The sequence below is a fragment of the Lithobates pipiens genome, unplaced genomic scaffold (genome assembly GCF_037356315.1).
Source record: "Lithobates pipiens isolate NorthernLeopardFrog02 unplaced genomic scaffold, aLitPip1_a1.2 Scaffold_27, whole genome shotgun sequence".
NCBI lineage: Eukaryota > Metazoa > Chordata > Amphibia > Anura > Ranidae > Lithobates > Lithobates pipiens.
The window spans coordinates 190,343,236-190,369,965 of record NW_027507788.1 but is presented as its reverse complement, the minus strand read 5'-3'; the positions used below and the strand labels follow the sequence as shown (position 1 = coordinate 190,369,965).

At 43.2% G+C, this 26,730-nt stretch overlaps 1 protein-coding gene across 2 annotated transcripts; it reads right to left on the bottom strand.

Moving 5' to 3' along the window:
* Window positions 1–26,477, bottom strand: ENO1 (enolase 1). 2 transcript variants are annotated; one of them, XM_077458059.1, is made up of 12 exons: window positions 26,328–26,477; window positions 20,484–20,581; window positions 18,179–18,274; window positions 17,016–17,074; window positions 13,572–13,641; window positions 10,420–10,553; window positions 8,642–8,864; window positions 3,996–4,193; window positions 3,698–3,899; window positions 2,715–2,823; window positions 2,577–2,635; window positions 1–456 (listed from the first exon to the last, which is right to left on the bottom strand). In XM_077458059.1, the coding sequence occupies exons 2-12, from the start codon at window positions 20,566–20,568 to the stop codon at window positions 387–389; spliced, it is 1,305 nt and encodes a 434-aa protein (XP_077314185.1). In that variant the 5' UTR covers window positions 20,569–20,581; window positions 26,328–26,477; the 3' UTR covers window positions 1–386. The 2 variants fall into 2 exon arrangements, with proteins under 2 accessions (XP_077314185.1, XP_077314184.1); XM_077458058.1 differs by lacking the exon at window positions 17,016–17,074 and adding an exon at window positions 16,524–16,582 and having other exon boundaries at window positions 26,328–26,476.
* Window positions 26,478–26,730: the final 253 nt, after the last annotated feature.

Genomic DNA, 26,730 nt, shown 5'->3' with positions numbered 1-26,730 from the left:
TCATCTTAAGAGTTTATTACCTCTTCATAAAACTACATCTCAACTCTGCACATAAACCGTTAGCTAGCCTCCCAACAAGACTGCAAGACATAATGTACGAATAGACAAGGTTGAAGTGTTCAGGACCAAAGTCACAATAGAATACAAAAGGAACAAACATGCAGGCACTCAGAGTGAGACAAGGAATCATCCTAAGCAGCAAAGCTTCTGGGATTGGAAGGTCAGAAACCGCAGTGTTGTGATTAGGCCTAGAACACCTTGGTCACTGTTGGAGGGGCCTGCACTGCAAATCAGGCCTCTACAGCAGTGAAACTTTTAGGCCATTGCCTGCAGACTAGGTTTATGGTGACTACATAAAGATGAATAAGTGCTCCGTGTGCAATTGCTCAGTTGATGACTGGCTTCCTGAAGTTTCTACCAGCAAAACGAGCCTTGGATCCAAGCTCCTCTTCAATCCTAAGAAAGAAAATTGCTCAGTTATTGCCATATATATATATATATATATATAAAACATTTATAGACCTTTGTCTTGGCAGATTTGCATTTCCTAATCCACACCTTCAACACTGCTGACTTTCCACTTGCCAGCATTTGCAAATGAATGGCTGACAGAAAATTTGACAGGAAAGGGAAATTACAAGTTTTTTTATTTTTAGATTTTTTTAATTATTATTTTTTTTAAGTACACATACTTAGCTGCTCTTAAAATGTATTGCAGAGCAGCCCCAAACCACCTCTGCTTATGCTCTAGGTGCACCCCCATAGGAAGCCACTTATGGGGGTGCACCCGTTAGCTTGCTCCCAAGTGGGGCTGTGCGAATTCACTCACTGCAGCCCATATTAACTCCCACCTTCCTGGATTTGACTGACAGCAGCAGGAACCAATAACTCATACTGCCGACTTCAGTCTTCTCTCCTGTTACACAGGCACTGCAGAGCCAGGCACAGAAAGTACTAAAAACGGTTGTTAAGTGGTTAAACAATTTGCACTACAAAAATATTTAATATAATCCATCACCATCCCTGCTGATGGAACAGAGCTCCGTTTTGTTTATATAGGCAGAGCTCTGTCCTCGCCAATCAGCAGATAGCCATCGGCCGGCACCCACTGTGTCCAATCACAGCAGCGCTCCCTGCTGCAGTAAAAGTATGTGGAGTGGTAGTCAATTGCTTAAAAGGTCACACTGGGTAAAACAGCCAATAGTGGTTTTAGCTTTACCACACCCTTTCCAAAGAAAGAAACTTCTTACACAAAGAAAAATGAACATGAATCCTTATTGACCACAAAGTACCAGTTTTTTTAAATAAATTGTCCAATTAAACAGGTCGAGCAAGCAAAGTTGGGATATTGAGTTCAGTTAGAGCACTGCCTAAACCACAAAGTTGTGAATGCCTTTAAGAGCATAGCCTAAAAATGGTTTAAAGTGATTGTAAAGGATCTTTATTTTTTTAAACTTATCACTTACCTCCACTGTGCAGCTTGTTTTGCACAGAGTGGCCCTGAACATACTCTTCTGGGGTAACCCAGCAGCTCCTCCCCACATCAGATAACCCTCTAGGACAGTGATGATGAACCTTGGCCCCACAGATGTTTTGGAACTACATTTTCCATGATGCTCATGCTCTGCAGCGTGCATGAGCATCATGGGAAATGTAGTTTCAAAACATCTGGGGTGCCAAGGTTCACCATCACTGCTCTAGGAGATGCGCTCTCCCAAAGGGGGTTCTCGTGGGCACGCTCTTAAGTCCAGACACGAATGCTGGACTCAGCTCCACCCATGTCACTGGATTGGATTGAGAGCAGCAGGAGGCAATGGCTGCACTGCTATCAATCTGTCCAATCAAGAGCCGGGACCCCGTGGAGAGGGGCAGCACATCCTCACTGAGATGAAGGGGCTCAGGGACCAGTAACTGCCAGGTGTTTTCACCTTAATGTATAGGATGCATTAAGGTGAAACAAGGGTTTACAACCACCTTTAAGTCTGAAGGGAAAAGCTCATGTCTAGTGATACAGTGCTTGTACTGTGGAATTTGGCCCCTTATCTGAAATATCTGGCTTATCCTGCCAGTTTCTACCCTCCTCCCTGTAAACTGAGCATAGTATAGCATGGCTGCTGAGACCTGACACTGGTCAGTTAGCACCTCTGTCATCCACTATGTCCCCTCTGCCTGCTCTGTGTGCACCCACCCCTCCACCTGCTCAAAATTAGGGTTATTTAAAATTAGCCTCAGCTAATTTGTGTAATGTCCACCTGTGACTTTATAATGTAAAGTTTACAGATTGGTGCTCACATGACCCACTGGCTCTCCCCTCTTGGCATGACAGCTTCAGGAGGAGGCATCCCTGCCAGACGCAGCCATCATGCGAGTGTCGTTCAGCCCTCTAAAACAGGTATATAGCTTTTTTGGTTATAAAACAGCATTTATTTTTATAAAGCAGTCACAGGGGGACATTACATGCATCAACCGAGATGAGTGGTAGGAACTGTTAACATTTGGGTACAAAAGACCATGAAGAAAATACTTGAATTCTGGAGGGGGTTCTATGAACACAGGAAAAGAGTATTCTTGCATACCTGAGGATCTGGTTGTACTTTGCAAGTCGTTCAGATCTACATGGGGCACCAGTCTTGATCTAGAAGTGGGTAAAGAGGATATTAGATGGTCCATAAAATAAAAACAAAAACCGTGAAGCCAATATCCAAATGAATTACCTGTCCGGTACAAAGGCCAACCACCAGATCAGCAATAAAGGTATCTTCAGTTTCTCCTGATCGATGGCTGACCATCACTCCCCAGCCATTGGTCTGGGCCAGCTTGCATCTGTAAGAAATGTATATATTTTTACACAATGCTACTCTTAAAGCTTAGATTTTTAAAATATCCAAACTGAACAGACTAGAGGCAGTTTTTCTCCACCGTGGAAGTTATACGAATGGCCATAATCCTGGTCAGCAAGGCAGTCTCATTTCTACATAGTCTTATTTTAAATCCTGCCATTGTAACACTATTCTCTGCAATGGCCTGAAAGACATCAATGCTATAAAAAGGGGACCAAGCCAAAAAAAAAAAAATCAGGCCAACACTACAAGATTAAACCCTTTTGCTGCTGGTTCACTTATACACATTTGGCATAAAAATACTGCCAACGCCAAAAACATTCTGAAGTGATCATTTGTAAAAAGCAACTTGTTCCACTTGTTTTTCTGCTTAGTAAGAGTCAGCAGCTACAAAAAGTGTAGCTGCTGATTTAACTCTCCTGTCCCACAGTCCACTGATTTTGCCACCCAAAGCCTCGGTTCTCTCCCCACATCACTAGTGTGAGCACCCCAGCTGTAACAGCTTGCTGATTCACACTGCACAGGTCAAGCTGCACATCCTGAATGGCCAAGCAATCTTCCGGGACCTGCAACATGTTCCAGAAAATTGGAGGGGGGAGAGGAGTTGCCTTGGTGGCGCAAGTAGAAGCAGGAGCTGGGTACCCACTCCCAGGAAAAAAAATGTTTTATATATATTCTCCATCATGCCAAAATAGTCCATCCTCTGCTTTAAAGATTAAATGTACACAAATAACTGGATACTGAACAAATAAAATAAAACCAAACCTAGTTAACAGGGAAGTCCTGCACATGTTATCAGCAAGGGTCTTTCCTATCAGTGAGGCACTGAGTCAATTCACCAAGTATGCACTACTTACGCCTGTAGAGACTCGGAGACTGTTCCAATCTGGTTAACCTTCAGGAGAAGGCAGTTGCAGGCCTTCTTTGACACAGCTTGCTCAATTCTCTTGGGGTTGGTCACAGTCAAGTCATCACCAACAACCTGGATTCCCACATCAGCAGTGAACTTTGACCAAGCATCCCAGTCATCCTGATCAAATGGATCTTCAATTGACACAACTAGAGGAAGAAAATTTGGCCCAGATAAATTCCACTTTAAAAACATTGTCCCAACACTGCTCACTGGCATTTACAATGTTTGAAATCACACATTACCTGGATAATTTTTAACAAAGTCTTTGTATAGATCAGCTAGCTTGTCAGGTGAGATGTATCTGGAAGGGTCATCTGGGGACTTGAAGTCCAGGTCATACTTTCCATCACGGTAGAACTCGGATGCAGCAACATCCATTCCAATCACAATCTTATCTGTGTATCCAGCTTTGCTGATGGAAGTTTTCAGGAGCTCCAGAGCTGGGAATAGGAAAGTTCAAGTTATTTAAAAATTAAAAAAGTTAAGTATGGGATTTTCCTGATTCATACAGAAAAAAATAAAATAAAAAATGAGTGCAGTGCAATCTAAAGAAGAGTCCATCCATAAATGTAGAGGAACTACAAGTCCCAGACTGGAATATGAGACCCCTCCATAATGGGATAATGGTATTCACCAGCACAGCAGTGGAAACGGAACATCCAGGGCAAGTGTGAACAAGGGGACACATTCCAATTGCTCTCCATCAAGTAATTTAATAGTAAAAGATCCACAAGTGGCATAATGCAATGGTGCCAAATTGCACTTCATATAACAAGCTGGTGTAGAGATGAAACAGGATCCCAAGAGCCAGAGATGGCAGTGGGCGACTTCCGTAAGATAGCTCCTCCCCCATACGCATTACATCCTATGGTACTTGGTGGGGCTATCAGGATGCAACACATATGGGGGAGGAGCATCTTACAGAAGTCACTTGCTGCCATCTCTGGATCCTGTGTTTCATCTGTACACTGGCTTATTTCTATATGAAGCGTGATTTTGGAGCCATCACGTTATGCCACTTGTGGATCTTTTACTATTGAAAGATTTAACGGAGAGCAATTAGAACATCCTTGTTTTTTCACACTTGCCCTGGACGTTCCAGTTCCACTGCTGTGCTGGCGAATACCATCATCCCATTGTGGATACAAGCACTTTTGACCTGTTAATTCAGGGGTCCACCTAGAATTACCAGTGGATTGCAATTTCCATCTTCTCACGAGGGGTCTCATCTTCCGCTTTGAGCCTTGCAGTTTTTTTCCCATTCATGGATGGACTCCCACCATGGAAGATGGCAGTTTTAGTTCAGATCGCTGTGAAGGAGTGACACAGCCATGTGGGTGGAGCCCTGTATAACCACGCTCTTTCTAAAGTGCGATAATGGGTGCAGGGAGACCATCACCACCTGCCGTCATGGCAGGGGATTAGAGGGGCAAAGGTAGGTGCTCTTTGGCAACATGTTACACCCTAAACTCGATTGTAACATGTTACCAAGGTGAACTCGTCATAACTTCAGACATTACCTTGTATGAAGAAGTTAAGGACAAGTCTGCACTAGTTACATCTGCCAATTTGAACACTTGTACCATTTTGTTAGCCAGCAGCCATCTACCAAAACCATTTACTCCATTCTATAAAGGCTCAGGTGTGGCAGCTGGAGCTAATCTAGCATGGCCAAATACAGGGCTTACCAGCTGAAGCAGACCCCAATACTATGTGGCCATTTTGCATTGGTGGTTGTAACCAGCCTTTATTATACTACCAAGTTCAAAGCATACTATGCAATAAGTATCTGGCTATTCTCAATAGGCACGCGACCACCAAGAATTGTCAATTGTTCCAAACCTGAATTTGGATTTAAATTGGATAATTGTTTAGGTGGGCCTTTACATTGGTCTTAATGTGTGGCCACCACATGCAGATTCTTAAAAATGTTCAAACTGGCAAGTTCACTAGTTGGCAAAGTTTGTAAAATACAAATTGCATGGCCAGCTTTATATCTTCATAAAAATGGAGTGTCTTATCTTGGGAAAATTCTCATTCAGGTTTTCAGTGACCAACAGTACTTAAGGATTTACCTTTCTACTGCCATGGGCATGTTTGACCTTTTATAATAGGTATAGTAATACAAAAAGGTGAGTAAAAAGGTTAAATCGGTAACCAGGTTATGGAAGTGTTGTGTATAGATGCGTACATGCAATCCACTATTTTAACATGTTCTGCAAGGCTTTACAATGCATTCAATTAAAAAGCAAGTTTAGTCGATCCAGAACTGCTACCACACTAGCCTGCAGTATACCAAACATCTCTAGTGCTAGATTTACTGCAGTACCCTACAAATATTACTAGGAAGTAAATTTAAGATCAGAAATCTCAATGGCATTAACACCATCCACAAACACTACTCTGGTGTTCTGATCTAAGAGGCCATGAGAACTTAAAGCCTTCCCATAGCCCAAGGATAGAGAGTTTCAGCATGTACAGCTGATCTGCGCTATTCCAACAAAAGTGGAGCTGTTCATTCAATTAACATTCCATGACCTCCACTCTCCTGCATAGTGGAGTAGCAGAGCTATGTTTAGATACTGGCACAGCACATCATCCTGCCAATATACAGTTACAGTAACAGGCTGTTACCACTTTTGCAGTATTAAAGTCTCACTAGACCTCGGCAAGACAGTCATGGAATAGAGCACTTATAAACAGATGTTTCAGATAATCACTCTGAACTAAAAAAGGTATTTTACATTAAAGTGAAATAGATTGAAGTGGAAATTGGAATGCTACTGCATGGTTAATCTAGAGCTTGCATCGGGTTTTCAAGCATGGCAAGTAGGCCCCCAAAGCAATTAGGTTGCAATCACAGCTGAGCACTTTAGTTTTCAGGCAGAAAGTTGTGCGATTTTGCACAGAAGAATAAATAAAAGCACCTTTATTCTGCCCAAAAGGAAGCTCATGTACTTTGAGCTTCAGATGACAAACGCTCAAACCAGTGCCACTGAAATTAATGGGATTTTGCTTGTTGGCCGTTTTAAAAACTTGTCGCCCGCCATATAGCAGAATGACTGCAGCAAAGTGGTTTCAATATCCTGACGTCCTCAGGATATCAAGCTGCTGCGAACCCACCAGGGCGCAGGCATCATGGCAATTGTTGCGGTGGGTCAGTCCAACACCACGCAACACCCATCTAGGTAGTCTGACGGAGACTCTTGTTGTGATCAGCTGCTGATTCCAGGAGGGAATGCACATCTGTTCAGGCAGCTGCAAATCAGCGCCTACCACTGCCACCAGGGGTGCCCAGTGCCATGTATCAATGCACATCAGTGCCACCCATAAGTGCGCAGTATCACCTATCAGTGCTGTCCATCAATGCCAGCCATCAGTGCCCATCATTGGTGCCACTTATCAGTGCAAGAAAATTTACAAACATAACAATTTTTCTCTCAAAATTCTGTTTAGCAAAAAACAAAAGCCCAGAGGTTGATCAAATACCCCCAAAGGTAAGCTCTATTTGTGGGAACAAAATGATAAACATTTAGTTTGGGTACAGTGTAGCATGACTGCACAATTGTCACTCAAAGTGCGACAGCACTGAAAGTGCAAAATTGTCCTGGGCAGGAAGGTGTACAAGTGCCCTGTATTGAAGTGGTTAAGAGCTGAAAATGCTCAGGTGTGGGTAGAGGCCAGTCCCACTCCAAAATTGTAGACCAATGCTACGAGAATCCCACTTCCCCTCTCCTCCTGCACAGTATGATCCCATTAGGGGTGCAGAGGTCGAGAGGGGATGCTATGGCTCTACCTAAAAGTTTAGAGAACCACCTCTACGACTCGCATCACGAACTTACGGCCATCCCGGTCATCCTATATATACACATCCCCCTAACCTCAGGCAGTTCTTGGTAATCTGTTAATAAGCCAAGTTAGAACTATATTACCCATGTTTGGAATACATAAACGGCTAAATTGTCATACCAAGAATTGTGAGCATGTATATAGGCCTTCTATATCAGCTCTTTGGTTGTGTTGCGACATATTATAACCATCTTCTCTTTAATAGCTTATGGTTAAAGCAGTTGTAAAAAAACGAGTTTCTTATGAAAAGAACAGATTTATACTTGCCTGCGCAATGGAATTGCACAGAGCAGCCCCAAACCTCTTTGGGATCCATCCAACCCAAACCTCTTCTCTGGGATCAATCTGCCCCATAGTAAGCCGCTTGCTATGGGGGCCAATGTGCAGGCTCATTCCCAAGCTGGGCTGTGAGTCTATAGACATGCAGTGCATTTTAGCACTGTCTTTTGCTCACTGGATTTGACTGACAGCTCTAGCCAGGTGGCCACAGACTGTGGCAGGTTTTACTCATCTAAGTGGACACAGCATTAAAATGATGTGGCATCTGTGCCCTGCTGGTTCAGTAGTGAGAATGAAGTGAACACCAGAAATTGCTCAGTTCTCCCTCTGCTGAGCAGAGCTGTGAATGTCAGTGGCTCTGCTTTCCCCAACAGCACTCACTGGAGCGCTGGCTCAGGCTCACCAAGGCTGAGCCAGGTGTCAATCCAGGCCTCTGGGGGGGGGGAATAATGAACATATTGTGGGGATCTTTTCAGAGCAGCTTTGTGGCTACTGCTGTAGGCTGAAACCAGATCACAGGAGCGTAGAACAAGGACTGCACCCCTGTCAAGGAACTAGGAGTAACATTAGCACAGTACCAGCATTTCCTCCAAAATATGGTGCAAGATTGAGAGGGCAGAACTAGCCACATGATTCAATTATGAGCTCTGAAGTTAGACCTAATGTTGCAAAGTTCCCTTTACTATGGTAGGGCAGAGCCATTTCAACTTTTGGCTAACCAGAATTTTGATTAAGGCCTAAAGAACCCAGACATCCTTACCTTCCTTATTTTCAAGGATGTTTGGTGCAAATCCACCTTCATCACCAACATTAGTGGCATCCTGCCCATACTTCTCCTTGATCACACTCTTCAGGCTGTGATAAACTTCAGCACCAATGCGCATTGCCTCCTTGAAGCTTGATGCCCCTACTGGCAGGATCATGAATTCCTGCATAGCCAGCTTGTTACCGGCATGAGATCCACCATTGATCACATTGAATGCCTGAAATGACAAGTAGATCATGTTGAAAACCTGATTCAGCACATAAGGCCAGATACTGTTATTATAAAACCTCTCCATATATGTAAAATGGATTTTTGAACAACCACAGCCAAGTAGTCAGTTCAATAACCTTCGTTTTTAGTGAAACATCTTAGGTTTGACCTTTGATGTCCAGGGATGGATTTTCCCCAGACTGCTTAAAACTGAAGTCTATGCCCTGAACTTCTACAAGCTCAGGGATGGTGCAGCTAATCTGCAAACTTAGGGCTCATGCACACAGGACTTTGCCTCCAGGAGCAGGGAAAACTTTTCCTGGTGTTAGTCTATTGCCCCTAAACACTTATGGCGCCAAATGCCTGACAGTTTGTGCACATAAACGTAGGTCAACACGGAGGGGCCTTTAGAGGCCATAAAAAAAACTGCCCACTGGTAAGCATTTGTGTGCCATTCACTGAACTGGAGATTTTAGCACCAGTGTCAAAACTACAGGTTCTGTTTTCCCATGATCCTACTTACTGATAAAAATACAAGTGTACCTTCTCTAAATCTGGTAACTGCAGCCCACAGATTCTAGTGCTTTGCCAAAATATTTCTTCCTACCATTAGCCCTCACTGGAGGCTTGATCTGACTCAAGCTTTGCTGCTTGTGCTGTAGGGAGTTTTACCACGAGACAGAAAACCAGTACAGGGGGTAAGGGGCACACTGAAATCAGCACTGGGCTTTAGCACACTATCCTTTGGCTAACAATTTAAGAGTTAGGTTTGTCAAAATGCAGACTTTCGTTATTTTATTGAAACTGCTATAACTCCAGTGGTACCCTCTATGGTTTAAGTGTGAAAACCGTGCACTTAATGCAGCACTACCCTGTCTCCCTAAAATTTGGCACCCTGGTTTGCTTTTCTCCACTGTGATGCATTAGGCACCTATTGCCTGGCCAATGCACTTCAAACCAGTCTTAATACAGTGCACGATAGTGTTATGCCATGTAATGCGTTTTAGTGTTTGGATTAAACCTTTATAGCAGTTGTAAACCGCTGAATACAAAGGCATAATGTGCATCACATGAATTACTTGCCTTAGAATGAAGCCCTTCCAGTGGCACCCACTCACATGTTCCTCTGGCATTTCTTGGTTTGCAAGCTCTGGCTATGTGAGTGGCCAGATCTGACGACATCACACTTGCACAGAAGAAGGTTTTGGCACCTACTCTAAAGTTCTGGCACTGTAAGCAGGACCTTCAGAGCACATACACTGATGAGATCAGCAAGTATAGGACATTCACAGTACTTACAGATAAGCCTCTTGGGCTTACCTGTAGGTACAAGTGGTATAACAGTTTACACTTTAATAGCATGGCACTAACATATGCCTATTATGTTACTGTAGCACAAGCATTACTGCAATGCAAGGTTAAGCTGGTCTTCGATTACTAAACCTATGAAGTACCACTTTAAGCAGCAACATTACTTTAAACCCTCTTGAAGTTTCTCTGCAAGGGAGGAGTGTATTAGTTGACCTGCATAGCATACATAAAAAGAAAAACCTCAAACTTACTGGAACAGGCAGGATGACCTCAGGGTTCCCAGCTAGGTCAGCAATGTGGCGGTAAAGGGGAACTCCCTTCTCAGCAGCACCAGCCTTGCACACTGCTAGGGACACTCCCAGAATGGCATTAGCACCAAACTTTGCTAGAATGCAAAAGCAGTCACAGTGTTAGTTCATTGAATACAATTAGATTTTACATTACAAAGGCCTTTCAATGACACTAGATGAGAAGTAAAGCCAAAGCTTTTTTGGCTATACTCCTAATAGATGACAAGGTTGCAGTACGTTCTACACACCAGAGACCCATTTTCAACTGACAGCAGGCTAAAGCCAGCTGGCATCAGTCAGAACAGGCTGTGAAAAGATCTCTTGCAAAAACAAAAGGACTGTAGTTATTGCTACTCTTTGGGAGACCTTTGTCTCAGGCCCTTGTTTTTGCAGTTGACTTTGTAGCTTCAGAAGGGTCCTGTCGAATCGACAAATTGGTCCCATGTTCAATTTCATTTTTTATAATCTGAAAAGATCAACCACATGCCTGGATTGGCACCTGGCTCAGTCTCTGCAAGCCTGAGCCAGCTGTTCCCACCCCCTGCACAGTCCAGCACCCCAATGAGCACTGGAGGGGCAGGGCAGAGAGCTGGTGACTGCAGCCTGAAGACAGCTAAGCAATCAGCAGTGTTTGATCATTCAGTTCTTGGTCTGGAGCACCCTCACAGGACAGCTCTGAAAGTCTCAGCTGATTGGAGGAAAGTCACACAGCACCCCTCCAGATAGGCAGTCTTGGCTCTATGACCATGCACAGAAGAGCTGCAGATAATGGAGACATGTAAACTGGCCAGTGTCAGGGCTCAGCAGCTATGATATACCATGGTCAGTTTACAGAGGGGAGGGCATAGCCAGGCAGCACCAGCCAAGTATTTCAGGCTATAGAAGTGGTTAAATTACACAACACAATCACTGTGCTGTATAACATGCTTTAAAGAACAGGATCCAATTTTATTTTTAGGGTCACAAATGCTTTAAGGCTAGTGCATTATCCACAGGAATCCTGAATAAAAGAATGTTGCCTCGCAAAGCTGCTCCAACTTTCATAGCAGTACTAGTTTGGATAGAGCATAGCGAGGAAATAGGAGTGAGTAGTTAGCCATCACATGATCAAAGCCTTAAATCAAATTAAAGTAAATTCTTATTTGTGAGCGGGAGTTATTTTGGGCCTACTAAATACATTTATTGTTCTACAATACTGCAGAGAAGAAGGCACCTGTTTGCAAGAGGAAACAGCCTAAGGCCTCTTTCACACGGGACGGGTCAGTGATTATCTGCCCTGTGAACATCTGCTTGCTCAGTGGGGAATCGCTCTGTTGAATCCCGCTGAGCAGGAAGAGGACAGTTCCGTCTCTGCACACTGCAGGGACGGACCTGTCAGAGCACCGCTCTCCCCTATGGGAGATCGGATGATGGACCGCAGAGTCAGTTGTCATCCAATGATAGATGGAAGAGTAGGTTTTTTCCCCCCTCAGTCACACTTTTTCAGAGTGGGTCGGATGTCAGCAGACATGAACGCTGCTGACAAGCGACGCTCCATAGAGTTCTATGGAGCATCCATTCAGGTCGGCAAAAAAAATAAAAAAAGCACAGGCAGACCTGAATGGATTGTTCGTGTGAAAGGCCTAAAGCATTCAGGGCTAGCTCTAGTTTTAAAGATAGTTCTCCAATTTAATTTGAGAAAGAAACCAGGTCCTTGGCAGTCCATGTACATGCCTATAAAGCTTACAGTCTTAACACTGTTTGAATGCCACACGAACACCAAGATAAATGTTTAGACCTCTTTCTAGGTCGATTAGGTGACTTAATTGCACCACATTTCCTTATGGGACTAGACCATTGGTAGTTAAAAGACCAGGTCACCACAAAAGTCTTCCAAAAGACCCATGTGCATTTAAAATAGTATACTTGTAAAAGCAACCCTTGTAGTAGACCTCCAAACCTTTAAACTGCGTAGGCACCACCTTTGATGGGATGTTAGCCTCACAAGTGACATTGCATTACCCTTCTCCCTCTCCATGGGTAGCCATTTAAATGTTATGGAGAGATGAGTGGACAAGGTAAACCAAAATACCATTTACTTTAAACAGTTATCCTAAAAATTGTCAGTGCATGCTCATGTGCATTTATAAGTTATAGTATATCATTTTCATGTACTTTAATCTGAGGTTGATCCTGCCAGTTGCTGTTCTTGTTCTGAACTGTCCACACAAAGCGTAGAAGCCGATCTGTGTTTGTGCAGTCAGTTTTTATCCTTTAGTTGGTCATTCAGAAGTACAGTACACTGTGCAAGCCCACAGCCTGCCTCTATTGGATAGTTAGTCAAATGTGCAAGCCCACAGCCTGCCTGCATTGGATAGTTAGTCAAGTCTCCCTAATTACAGCTAGGCTCTGGCACATGCCCTCTCTGAATCAAAGGCTGCCATTTAAACACCCTGCATTAGGCCAAGACTATAATATGCACACTGTCACCGCTGTCCCCTGTAGTACGGAGCGTCCATCTTCTTCCAGGTATCGCTGCTCCAGCCACTCACAGCGCCGGAGCAGCGATCAAGTCACTCCCGCGCATGCAAACCTGACCAAAGCATAGTCGCAAGACAGAAATTTTTAAAACTTACAAGAAAGCATTTCTGAAACTAAGCTAAAGTAGCTAGTGCTTGCATAGTTCTAACTGCATTAGAAAGTGACCAACATTGTACATTCAAAACATTAATGTTAAAGAGGCACTCCAGGCTCCTTCAGAAAAATTTAAGTCAGCAGCTACAAATCCTGTAGTGGATGACTTAGGGCAAGTATCTGTCCTTGTGGCTTCACATCCGATTTCCCTCACACATGCTTTGTGAATGGACCAGCTGTGGGGGGCCCGAACTTTTAGATCAGTTCACCATGGTGACCAGATAAGCACCACCAAGCTGACAGACAAGCAGAGCTCCCTTTTGGGTCAAGCTCCCCAAGTTTAGGCCAGCTTGGATCATAGATTCTTACCACTGCAGTACAGTCTGCAATACTATTCAATGATCTTTGTGGCAATAATGCAACCAGTCATGACAAATGTGCAAGTTAAAATATTCTATAGCATACATGAACACATTGTATTGCACCGTTCAAATACTTACATTTGTTCTCAGTTCCATCCATATCCAGCATGAGCTTGTCAACCTTCTCTTGTTCCACAACACTTACATTCTGCAAGAAGAGAGATCATAAAGCTTCCACCTTCATATACAACATGAGTTAGTGGATGCTGTTGGGATCAAGGTGCAATTAAAAAAACATTTAATGAGTTATTGCACTAAGTGCTGGTTTACACTACAACTGCAAGGCAACTCATCAAAATAAGGATCAGACTTGGAGGCAACTTCCTTTGGTACAAGTCGGCTAGAAGTCACCTTGTAGTACAGGAACCTTTTCTGAAGTAGGAGAAACTTGAGTAGTGTACATTAAGGCAGCTCTCATTCACTTCAATGGAATTTCTTATTTCCAGCGACTTGAGGTCTGACAAGTAGGATCCCAAGTCGCTGTAGTGTGAACCAGTACTAAAAGGTTTACATTAACGCCCATGGTGATACTTTAAGCAGGTGGCAACACCCTGTAGCAGCGATAACTGGTACTGTAGGAGCAGGAAAGCTTTTAATTGCTAGCTAAAAAATTAAGCCTAGGCAAGCCAAATAAGTGATGAAAAAACCCACACCTAAATATGTAGGCAACCAGTAGAGTCGCCATTTTCCCCTATAGCAGCATCGCAGTGTGCAAGAATCAGGGTTCTAATCAGGTAATGTTTATTCAAGTCTCAACTACAACTGAAAGTCAGAGGCCGAGACAGCACCATCTACTCTTAACTGGTAATTGGGGGGGGGCAGAGGGGCCCTTCTGCACATGCCCCAGAATCAGGGTATGTTCTGCACAGTGAGCTTGTTTTCGGCCCTCTGTGTGCCATATTTCCCCTACTGCCAGCTTTAGCCAACTAAGACTTCCCACTTGTTTAGCAAAACCCCCACAACACCCAACTCTTGATTAAACAGCTTCAGAGGTCAGATTAATCAGATAGAATAATATTTTGTATGGTATGCATGCCAAGATTGAGGAATAAAATCTCTAGCGTGATAAAAAACCTTTGAAACCAAACTGCAGCTGAAGATGCATTGCCGAGTAGCTAAACACTGATGTCATCTGCAAGTTAAGCTGTGCACTTGTTACATTAACCTACAGCCATCTATCAAGTTTCCAAGCACACCTGTTCCCGTATGTCTACAGTGAAAACTTGCCCTTCCCCAGCATACAGGGAGGTTTACTAATAAGAATGTGTTCCTTAAACTGGCAATACATTATACAATTTTCTTTAGATTTACCTTCAACTACATAATACAAAGGTCTGCCCAATTGCATACAAATTGAAAGCATATAGGTTTGACCTCATGGTTTTGGTAAATCTAAAAAAAAGTACAATTTTATTTTATTTTTTTCCCCCCCAAGTTTTGGCCAGCCTTAGGCTAGGTTCACACAAGCCTGCATGGCAAGACAGCATTTTGCAGGCTAATGAAGAGCACCAGCAGCAGGAAGCAGCACACCAAATTTGAAGCATCAGTGTTACTGATCATGTTACTGTACAGCAGTGCTGCTTGTTTCTACGTGCCCAAGTGGTAAAAATGCATTTAGATAAAAACCCATGCACGCCATTGCATGAATGAGGCCTAAAGTCTAATGTGATCCAAGATCCTGGAGGGCCAAAGTTTACAGGAGGAGAAATAATAAGTTGTGAATGGCCACCATGAAATCAGAGTTCAGTGTTATTTCTGGAATCTTTCAATGCCAAGACCATTGCAAAGGCAAAGGTCAAATACTAAAAGACAGTTCAGTGTTGCAATATACAACCCTTAGAGGGATAACCATTTGAAGGGGCTGTGGGATCTCCTGACATAAAAACATACCTTGAAAAATTATAGGTTTCCCTTGCAGATACCATTCTGCCATACAGCCCTCTAACAGGCCAGGTTTGCAAGATAACTGAAATACATCACAGGTGATCTCATTTGCTGCTCAGTGATTGCAGTATTCTAGTCTGCATCTCCCCAAGGTAATACATAAAATCTGGCCTGTTAGTGGGCTCCGAGGACAGGATTGATGACCACTGCTCTAACAGATTCATTGCAAAAAAGTTTACAGCAGTAGTTCTTAACTAGAATTCCATTGACCAGTTTTATGTTTAACCATGTTCAGGTCTTGAAAAGGGAACTTTACCCTTTAAAGAGCAACTCTTTTGCTCAGAAAACGTTCCCCTCTGGATGATCAATGTACATTACAGGTATTTTAACAAACCTTGTTGCAGATTCCTACCTTTTGATATTGCGAGGAAATGGCTGTGTCCAAGTGCAAAATTAATGGGAAGGAGAAATTTTATCAGCTACTGCACTCACAGGGTTCTAATGAAGTGACAGGGTCTGCATCTTAGATGCGATTTACTTTTGAGCATCTCACCAAAATGCACATTGTTGTTGGGGATGCCCAAAATCTGCCTTTAGTGCTTACTTCTGGGAAAAGTAGTAAGGAAAAAAAAGGTGTTTATCAACTTGGATTGGCCGTTTGCAACAACTGGGGCATCCTTCTCAAATTCTGATAGTTTGGCTTTGCTAGGAAGCCCAATATGCCCTGAAAATACACCATGTTGGCACCTGTATTAAGGTACATATAAAGCAAAACCATAGGACACTTGTTTTGGTAACAACCAAGAAGGGATTACAACTTGCTGTTGGCCCAGGGCAGAAGTGGAGATTCACTTGCTATAAGTGAGCAAGAAAGCTTTGGCTGCTTTACATTCAAAACTTTTGGCTATCTAGTCTAAACATCTGCAAGATAAATATACAATTAAAAAAACCGAAGCTTAAAACCTTGCAGACACAAGAAATGACCATCTACATTGTAGTATTCCCTTGAAGAATTAAAAAAGCCTCAAAGTTGTACTAGGTCAATATTTTCTACAAAAGTTCAAGCTTCTATAAACCAACCCGCTTATGCTTGCTGACAAAAATGTTAAGACAAGGTTAGAGAGTTAGCAAGACAAGATCCCATACCTTTCCAACCAGTGCTGGTGCAATGGTATTATTGATGTGCTCAACGGCTTTACAGACACCTAGAAAGGACAAGCACATTCAATCACTGCACATATCACACATTTGCATGCTCCAGTGACATTACTAGACTGACAACTCCTGCTAAAAAGCCTTTACGCCATCACACCAGACTTGTTTTAGACATCTGCATTTCCTATGAGCCTTTGGTAGGGTCACAGAATTGAGAAACTGCAGATCAGTGGACCACAAAGCAGAAGACCAACGTCTTTCTCTGCCACAAGTTTAGTGTGAACAGCTTTTAAGTCATTTTCCATGTAGTGTGCCAACAGGACAGAAGTCTTAGGCCTGTTGTAATAAATTGTGTGGTTATAAGTTTACAATTCATGCATTTCTAACTAGGCAAGCAGCAGTAGGCCTTCTAGGAATGTCACTTTGGAGAAGTTAGTCAAACCCCATGCGCTGGGAGGAGTGCAGGGCACAAGCTCCCATTACCTGGGTGGTCAAAGCAGGTGCCAGAAATTCGTTTATATATTTCACAGCTCTGTTAACACCTGAGTGAAGGATAAAAAGACAGGTAAGAAAACAGACCGATTGCAATTTCCTGGAACGGTTCCCCCATTAACAGCTAAATCTGCAAGGCCATATCAATCCTAAAGAGGTCCATTGATCAAACTACAGTAACTTGTAGATTTATATAGCCTGTATTTGTGTGCATTTTGCCATAAGATGTTTACGGACACTTTTTTACAAAAACAAAGGAAAAACCCATGACAATGGTTTGGGCAGGGTGGATCTAAATCAATGAGAGAAATTAAATAGATTTTTCCTGATCAAATTTTAAAAATGCTTTTGGAGTAAATATATTTAAAGATGTTTATTTAGGATACAGTAATAGTTTATTCAGCATGAAATTGAACTTCGTTATAATGAATGAGGCTGTATTTTCTGCAATATTTACATTTTTGGTAAACCTGTTCAATGAATCCAAGCTCTGAAAGCTGAGATAACGCACTGCATTGATGCATTCACACAATTTCACACTAACCATGAGATAAAAGTTCAGGAATATTCCTTTATCCCATTGTATTAACTAATTACACTACAAACGATTGGTGAATCTGTCATAACCATTTTATTAATCTGACAGCTTATTCTAAATGCAAAACCCTCATTTTGTTTGCAAATATTAAAGATTCTAACTACCAGTAAGAATAAGTCCTTACATTTAAAGAGCACCTGTCATTTCAGATCAATCATGGCGGCACTTGTTAGGCATTCATCCACCTGCTGCCGCCAGGTCCCTCACTTTCACATCACCAGCCATCCCATTAATGTGAATGGTACCGTCAGTGAGTCAACAGCGGGTCAGGAGGAGCTGTTGCAGAACATACGATTTAAATCCAGCGTTTACTAGCTATTTAAGTTGGCTTAATTTAAATCAAATACACCTTGGTTTGGGGGCTGAGGGAAAAGTGCCTTCAGGCATACAGGGTATGGAATTACCACCTTATTTGGGCTCTTCAAGAAAAATTGTTACTTTTGAACTTTAAGTTTATACGTCTGAAGCCAGTTAGAAGAAAAAACGCACACGACCCTCAGAAAACCTCCCCGCACCATAACAGTATTTAGTTAAGCTCTGAAGGTAAAGACTTTACCCTTTCCCAGGTAGCGGGTTTTATCATTGTCACGGAGCTCAAGTGCCTCATAGATACCAGTGGAGGCACCGCTGGGTACAGCAGCACGGTACAACCCTGCAAAGAGAAAACAGTGGTCAACAGTGAATAAACTCACAATGAGGGGCTTTAATGTGCCCAAAAGTTTAATCTACCATGATGACCTTGCTGAGAGTTCAGATTTAACAAGAGACATAATTCAACTAAAACTTTGTTTGCCCATCTCAACATATCAAGCCTCACTGGGCAGTCTCAATACATGTCATATCCAATTAAAACCTAAGACGGAGTTGATATAGCGATCAAACATGTTTTTCCACTGACTGCCAAAAGTACCCCATCTCATCTTCATCAGAATACTGTACTCAGGAGGTAGAGATTTAGCCAACTGTGGCCAACAATGGCATTATAACAGTTACCATAAATTTAGCAGCAATTCCCCAAATTTGCATGGGGTAGCAATGCCACTGGATGGGGTCACCCCAATTTTAGCTGGGCTGCATCAATAGTGCACACATTGGAAACCATATAACCCATTTTCCATGCGTTTGATGCAGAAAAAAATAAAAATACAATGCAGTGTATGTGGGAATGGGCCCCCAACAATATGGGCAATGACCATATTACACGTGTATGTAGAGATGAAGTCCTCAGTGGTTCTGCCAGAGACTGACCTCAACAGCTCAACCTCCATCTCATATTGAACATAGATGCATGGCAAAGAACTCAAGACACCTGTTCGCTATACCTGCAGCTGTTTTTTTTATTCCAATCTATTGCTAGATCAGTCAAGTATAATAGGGCAGGGGAAATAAAAGGGAAGATTACCAAGCATAATCTGTTTAGCCAGAATATGCAAACCTTGGATGAATATTTACATTCAGTGTACCTTCTTTCAGTGGCAAAACCCAAAGAATGTTTCTCCTCACACCATCCCAGAAGCATTTTATGGAAAGTCATGCCCCAAATCCCAAGCTATACCTAGTGGAAGAAAGATGCTGCCTGAAACTATAAAGGAGCATACAAGTCAGAATAGCTTTTAGGCTGGGTTCACACTGCTGCGGGGGGGAGATCCGGATGTGATTCGCACCGCAAATCACATCCGATCTCCGTAGCGATGCGAGTTCAGCCATACAGAGAGTATGGCTGAATTCGCAGCGCTCCCGCAGCAAACTCGCACGGGACCCTTTTTTTGGTCCGCAACAGAATCGGATCGCATGGTGGTTCACACCATGCGATCCGATTCCTGTGCGAGTCGGCAGATCGCACTGCCATATGCGGACGGATCTGGGGGTGTCATTAACATAACATTGACACTCCCAGCCGTCCGCATAGGGCAGTGTGAACTGCCGGCGGGAGGTGTGCGATGCGGGAAAACGCCACGGATTCGCGGCGTTCCTGCATCGCAGCGGTGTGAACCCGGCCTTAAACCATTTCTCCCCAGAAAACATTGCTCAAGTTTAGTCTTCAATCTTTACACCAAGCCTACACACATGACTATTTGAATAGTAAAACCTATACTCATCCATTTTAAAAGATGTTTGTCAAGTGTCAGTTGTCATTGAGCACCTACAGAAAAGGTTTGTGGTATGGTTGCCCCTGGCATGGTGTACGTTAGGCGTGTTACCTTTGAACTCCAACATGCTTTTTTTAATGAAAGCAAACTAAAGATGCAGAAGTCATTTCTTCCACCCCTCCCCCCCCCCCCCCAAACACTATAGGTGTTAACACAGCCTAACCCAAGCACACAGCATATGGGTTCCCTTAGCAGTTGACTGCTGGGACCACAGATGTGGTAAGAACAACCATAGCGACACAAATTTTCAAACATTGATCAAATAGCCCATTTTTAGTGTATATTCAAAGTGGTCTTGACATTTTATATGCTTAGTTGATTTGCTTTTCTGCCAAGTCCCTTATTTTAGGTAGGGTTCACATGTGTGGCCATGGATTCATGCCTGGGGTCCGTTGCATGTCTGTTCACATCTAAATGCTTGCCTGAATTCATACCTGAACAGGACCCTTCTGCAATCTGCTCCACAACCACCATGGACCTGTGTGAACTGGCTTCAATAAGAGCTTTCACACTAGCCTGTCATGCGACTTGGATGTGGGAAAAACCCCATCCATTTCACATATATGAACCCAGCCTTAGAAATAAGGCTACAAGCATTTGTTATTACCATCTGCTGAACCTGTCACCTGCCCCTGGATTATCCAGATACCCCAATTACCACCCAATATATTGTTACACCACCTTTTCTAGAGGCAATATTTTGTTACCAACCTTTAGCTGTAAAGAGGTCAACCTCCACAGTGGGGTTACCACGGGAGTCAAAAATCTGCCTTGCGTGAATCTTCTGGATAGACATGATGGTGGTTTACCTAAAATAAAAAAAAACAGTAGCATAGTTAATTATGCTTTATTTTACAAAACAAGTCTAGCCCCAAAAAAAAAAAAAAAAAAAAAAAAAAAATTGAGTTAACATGCTTTTAATATTGCCCAATTACATTCATTCAGCCCTTCTCAAACCCATCTAATTGCCATCCAGGCACACCCAGATGTTGGTGCTACTTGAGACTACATCAGGGATCTGCAATTAGCGGACCTCCAGCTGTTGCAAAACTACAAGTCCCATCATGCTTCTGTCTCTAGGTGTCATGCTTGTGGCTGTCAGAGTTGCTATGCCTCATGGGAATTGTAGTTCTGCAACTGCTGGAGGTCCACTAATTGCATATCCCTGCTCTACATGAAAGGTAGTATATTGATGAATGGAGGTGCCACACTGTAAAACAGGGGAGTGTAGTGATGAATCATCTGGTTATAGCTGCAGCAGGCGGCCACATTCAGGAAACTGGGAGACTTCCTAGAGATTCAGCCATACTGCAAATCACTGTCTGGTTTAATAAGTGCTCACTTAATAGGTTAGATGCATGGTCGTTTGATATGATCTTTAGCTGTTATATAATGTTCAAGATGGTAGGTTCCTACAAGGATTAAGAATTTAGCAGGATAGCCCAAGCAGAAATTAACATACATTTCTAATAGAGAGCATCCTGCGCTAGGGAAGGAGGGGTTAATCCACCATTGTTTAAAGGAGTGGCTTCACAGAGCCTGATGCTTCACCAAGGTCAGAGCATTGCCAGGACTTTCCTCTTAATGTGTGATGCTTAAACCCAACATATATGTACTAGTCACCTATCAGACTTGTGACGGATGAAACGCTTTATATACAGCAGTCTGTTAAATCCCTGTACACAAACCCTGCTAGCAACGTCCTTGACTATGAATTGTCCTGGGTTGCCGAGCCCTGCCTTCCCTGCAACGTCAGAAATGCAGCATTGTGTTAACTCTTTAGGTTCAGACTGTAAATCTTCTCTTTACACCTTACAAACCAACACTATAGCTTCACAGGGATATCTGCCAATTAAAAATACATGTAAAACTATTGCCACATTTCTCCTTTGGCAGAAGAGCTGGGTGCCTGAACACAGTCTCCATTCATTAATACGCCTGCTCACACGTAGCATCTCTTCAGCTCATGTGACATCTCCATAGCATCATCAGGGCATGCTCAGAGATAAAGTCAGTTTTCAAGGACACATAGGACAAAGCATGAACGATGGACCACGCCACAAGGTTAGACCAGGAGCTACAATGTCAAATTAATGTAAAAGGCATAAAAACACATGGCTTCTTCCAATATTTAAAAAGCTGTGCCACCTTGGCTTAACAGGCCGTTCCTTTTGCCCACCATTTAAACAGACCAATTTGAACCATAAAGTAACCAAAGAGTGCCTCATGATTCAGTATATAACATCTAGAGAAGCACCGTGGCTTAGTGGTTAGCACTCCTGCTTTGTAGCACTGGGGTCCTCAGCTCAATTCCCAGTCAGGACATCGTGTGTATTGAGTTTCATGTTCTCCCTATGTTGTTGGGGCTGCCCAAACCCCAAACAATGATAGGTTAAGCTGGCCATTGATTAAAGCAACCAGCTCAGGAGGGACCAGCTGAATGTCAGACCATGTGTGGCCGTCCCCATTTAACAAATAGTTTGCATACTTCAGAAGGTTGGAAAACTTGTGGATCAGTGTACTCTGACAGTAGGAGAGTCCAGCTGTCAGACTACAATGTCTCAGCAGGGAGGAATCCTAACCACCTTACTTGTGGATGGATGAATCTTATTTTTCAATCATTGCGCTGGCCGAAAGAACACAAATCACCTGTGGCCAGTTTTAGCTGCCCCTTGTGTTAACTGGCCCTAGTATGATTTTACAGAGTGAATCCAAGATGGCTGCCTCAGCAGATAAAGCACTCACAGTGCCCCCCCCCTCCCAAAAGCACCATTGGTGAAATGATGGGGGGGGAAGCCTTCCAACAAGGCCAAGTCTCAGTAAAAAAATTGTAGACAGCATTTTTTTTACACTTTCCACAAAAGTAGTTTGTAGTAAGGTAGCTTGTCGGAATGAAGCCTCCTAAATCTTGTGGGTACCAATTGCAATTATTGTACTTCACTTCCTTTCACTGCCAGAAATCAATGGAGTCACCCCATGTATGGAGAACTATTGTATCAGCAAAGACTAGCATTGATGCAGAGGACTTTTATGACCTTCCAGTGTATGTGTGCTGAGAAAGCAGATATGAGCAGCAATAATCTGCACCTCAATTTGTTGCCTCATAGGAAGTAACTAGAGGATTAGACACTATAGCAGTGATGGCGAACCTTGGCACCCCAGATGATTTGGAACTACATTTCCCATGATGCTCCACTACACTGCAGAGTGCCTGAGCATCATGGGAAATGTAGTTCCAAAACATCTGGGGTGCCAAGGTTCACCATCACTGCACTATAGTGTTGATTTACTAAAACTGGAGTGCAGAATCTGGTGCAGCTGTGCATGGTAACCAATCAGCTTTAACTTCAGCTTGTTAAATTAAGCTTTGACAATAAGGCCCCTTTCACATGGGACAGATCCATAATAATCCACCCTGTGAACATCCACTTGCTCAGCGTGGGATCACTCCATTGATTCCCACTGTGACAGCGGATGACAGTAGTCCCTGCATACTGTAGGGACCGCCCTGTCAGATCTCCACTGTCCTCTATGGGGGGGGATCAGATGAACACAGACTGTCTGTCCGTGTTCAGCCCATCCGCTCTGCAGACGGATAGAAAAATAGGATTTTCTGCCGTCTGCAGAACCAGACCATAGCAGTGACGGATGATATCGTGTGTCAGCGGATGTTCATCCACTATCCCATAGAGATACATGTATGTCCATGTTTCATCCAAGAACGGATGGATGAAATACGGTTTGCACGTAAGGGGCCTAAAACCTGGAAACCGATTTGTTTTTATGGAGAGCTGCACCAGATTTGGCACTCCAGTTTTAGTAAATTGACCCCTATGCAGCAGGTGTGGCGCACCTGGCAATAAGAAACATGTAGCCCAATTGTCAGATTCCTTAGGCCAGGTACCTTAAAATTATTTAGTAATGCAACCACCATTTAGATTTCATAAGTACCTATTTAGATCTATGCATTTATAGGTGCTTCATTGTAGTAGCTTTTTTGGAGCATGGACTGTAGAACAAGATGGAAAAACCACTACAGGCAATTTAGACACATCCATTAAAATGTAAATGTTAAGGGGCTGTGTCACTGAACGGTTTGCACTATGCTCTGCAAAACAGCCACATCTTACACCACACCAGAAATCAACGTACAATGTTACGCATTATTCCCACAGACAGTACAAAGGTTAAAGTGAAAGGACAGATTGAGAAACAATTCTCTGCCATCAAATCCCAGTCTGGTCAGCAATGACCCACTTCTAAGGCCTGGAGATCTGCAGCGCACATCCATCCTAATCCAGAATGGCGTTCTATGGCTGCCTTTAACCCATTCATTACCGATGTGTTTGGTCAGGTTATTTCCCTTAAAAAGGATTATTTGCATCAGAACACTCAGCTATAGAGAAAGTCCTGAGAGCTGTGTCCTCATTTCCGTAGGAGGGGGTGTGCATTACTCATAAAATCACTTCCTTTCTTGCACAGACAGGCCCTGGCAACGGAGATGTGGAAAACCCAGTGAATCAAGCAGCAGTATTGCTCATTTCAAGAAAATGTCTGCTGTGTGGACGTGCAGTTTCTCACATGTGAAATATGAGGTCTTCGAACAAATGGAAAAGTCATCAACCTGAGCACCCACGAGGGGCACCAGGACCAGACTTCATGCAAAGGGCAGTAATTAAATTCAGATTTAAGTTTAATTCCCAATAAGCTGAATTCGGATTGGCTTCTGCATTCTTTATGGACATGCCAGCCCCAACAACCTCTGATGTCAGCATATGCCTACCCTAGCAACCATTTTTATTAATTTGTTTCATGCCAAACAGAGTTTACAGCCGGCCTGAAATTCTTGTTAGGAATCATTTTATTTCTGCTACATACAGTATAACGTTAAAGGCTCAGTAGCTGACTGCTACATTGGTTGTAAGTGTAATTACCGTTGGCTGCCAAGACATCTACATTAGACATCTACTGTACTCCACTGCCACCAATTGTTAAGCAGGCCAAAATTTAACTGATGCTTGTCATCTGCCTGCAACAAGTTAATGAGAATTGACAATACTACTGTCAAAATGGCGTCAATCGCTGATACGCATTGATCCTTAAGGGCTCACTCACACCAGCCTGCAAGCTATAAAGCATACATGCTGGTGAACATTGTCTAAGGGGGATGCTTGTTATCTAAGGGGGAGCAAAGCATTGTTACAGTCATTGTAACATTATTAAAGGCAAAATTACTGATTTGACTCTGCTGCATAGGGGGCGCATCCATGGCAGGTATACAACAAAAAAGCCTTCAGTTAACACTGCAGCCAATAAAGTTTAATGAAAGGTCATTTGTTGATTCCATATAGAGTGCTATAAAAAAAATAAAAATAAAATAAAAAAGGAAACCTTTTAATACCTTGGGATCGGCACCATTTCTTCTGATGCACACAAGGCTGTGCGTTCAGTATGGCTGCTATGTGACCAAGCCATTAAAATGCAGATAAAGCGCACAATAGTGGTGTGAACAGGTCACAGACAACAACATTTTTCTAGTTGCCCTTTACATCAATCTATGCAGATTACTGCAGCTCAACATACATGGTGCAAATGACCCCCCAAACTCACAGAAGTGCCCTCCTTTATATAATAAAGCTATCCTATGAAGCAAGACTGCGCTCCCAGCTATAAAACCTGGCAACCACTAGTAGACGCCTCCACGTACCACACCCACCTACCTAGTGCAGGCACCCAATATTAGCCAAACCGAACGTTAGCAAGTTAACCCATTTAATCCCAGATATTCTAGCATCTTCCAGTAAAGGCTTAGCAACAACAAGCGCCCAAGGGAAAGCAATGGTGCAGTGTGCAAATCCACCGAGACCACATCCATTTTAAGAGGATGACTCAGTTCCTTTGACAGTCATCTAGGAGGCTTGCAAGCCATCTTACAACAGGAAATTGAAGCCATGCTAGAATTTCATTTTAATAAAAAGAACAGCTCACACCCCCCCTCATTGGATTTCAGTTGAGCAGTAATGAATGGGACGGATTCTGCCCACTGTTACACAACGCTGCTTGTATAACGACAGCAAGGGGTTAAAGGTAAAAAAGGACTAAGTAAGGAATCAGAATCCCACCCTGAGCAAGGAGACATCTATTTCTGGCCACCAGCAGCTGGGACCTCCATCTGTTGCAGGCATGCTGTGCAGTCACTGATAGGCTCATCTTCCATCAGAGGTAGTGACACCTTTACCAAGTAGATGGAAGATGGGCACCCCTCTAATACTAAGACATCCATTACCAAGCAACCATGTTTATTGCGCATGAACAGGCCTGCATTCATTTCTGATCACATAGCAACATGGCAGAAGCCCAGCAAGAGCCTTCCGCATTGATTCTGCACTGTTGTGTAATGCATCAATAAACAAGGCAGCTCTGATCATATACAGAACGAAGTCCACCATTAGAAGCTGCGATCACCCTCCATAGAGCAATAGAAATATCTCAGACATGGATCAGTACATATGTATATAGAACATAAGCAGCTGACGGGGCTGCACCTGCTCTTACCTGGACCCTCTGCTTTCCGAATGAGAAAACGAGAAGCGATTACTGCAGCGATCTGCTTTTATAGAGATCGAGCCCAGTGACGTGACACGCCCCCTTCCCGGCCGACACACCCTCCCGCTGGAGGCTCCATGGCTGAACGCTATTGGCTGGGAGGCGCTCGTGCCACTGTACAGAGACAGACCGGAAGTGAGGTGCTGTCTGTCACAGGTGGTCAGACGTGCAGACTGAGCTGTAGGGAGATGTGTGTTATTCAATGGTGCCACGCACATTGCCAGTTCATGAATGCTGCTTTGTGTGCCAAAGGAAATGTGTACCAGTGTTTGAGCGTGTGTTTCAATACACAGTTACTAAAAGACCCCAGATCACCACTCCAAAATGAGACAGAAGTTTATAGGACACCTTG

Coding starts and splice junctions, on each gene's coding strand:
- ENO1 (XM_077458059.1), bottom strand. CDS start 20,568: ATGTCTATCCAGAAGATTCACGCAAGGCAGATTTTTGACTCCCGTGGT. Junction 18,275..20,483: donor TGACCTCTTTACAGCTAAAG/GTTGGTAACAAA, acceptor TTCTCTTTGCAG/GGTTGTACCGTGCTGCTGTA. Junction 2,824..3,697: donor GTCTCCGAGTCTCTACAGGC/GTAAGTAGTGCA, acceptor CATTTCTTACAG/ATGCAAGCTGGCCCAGACCA.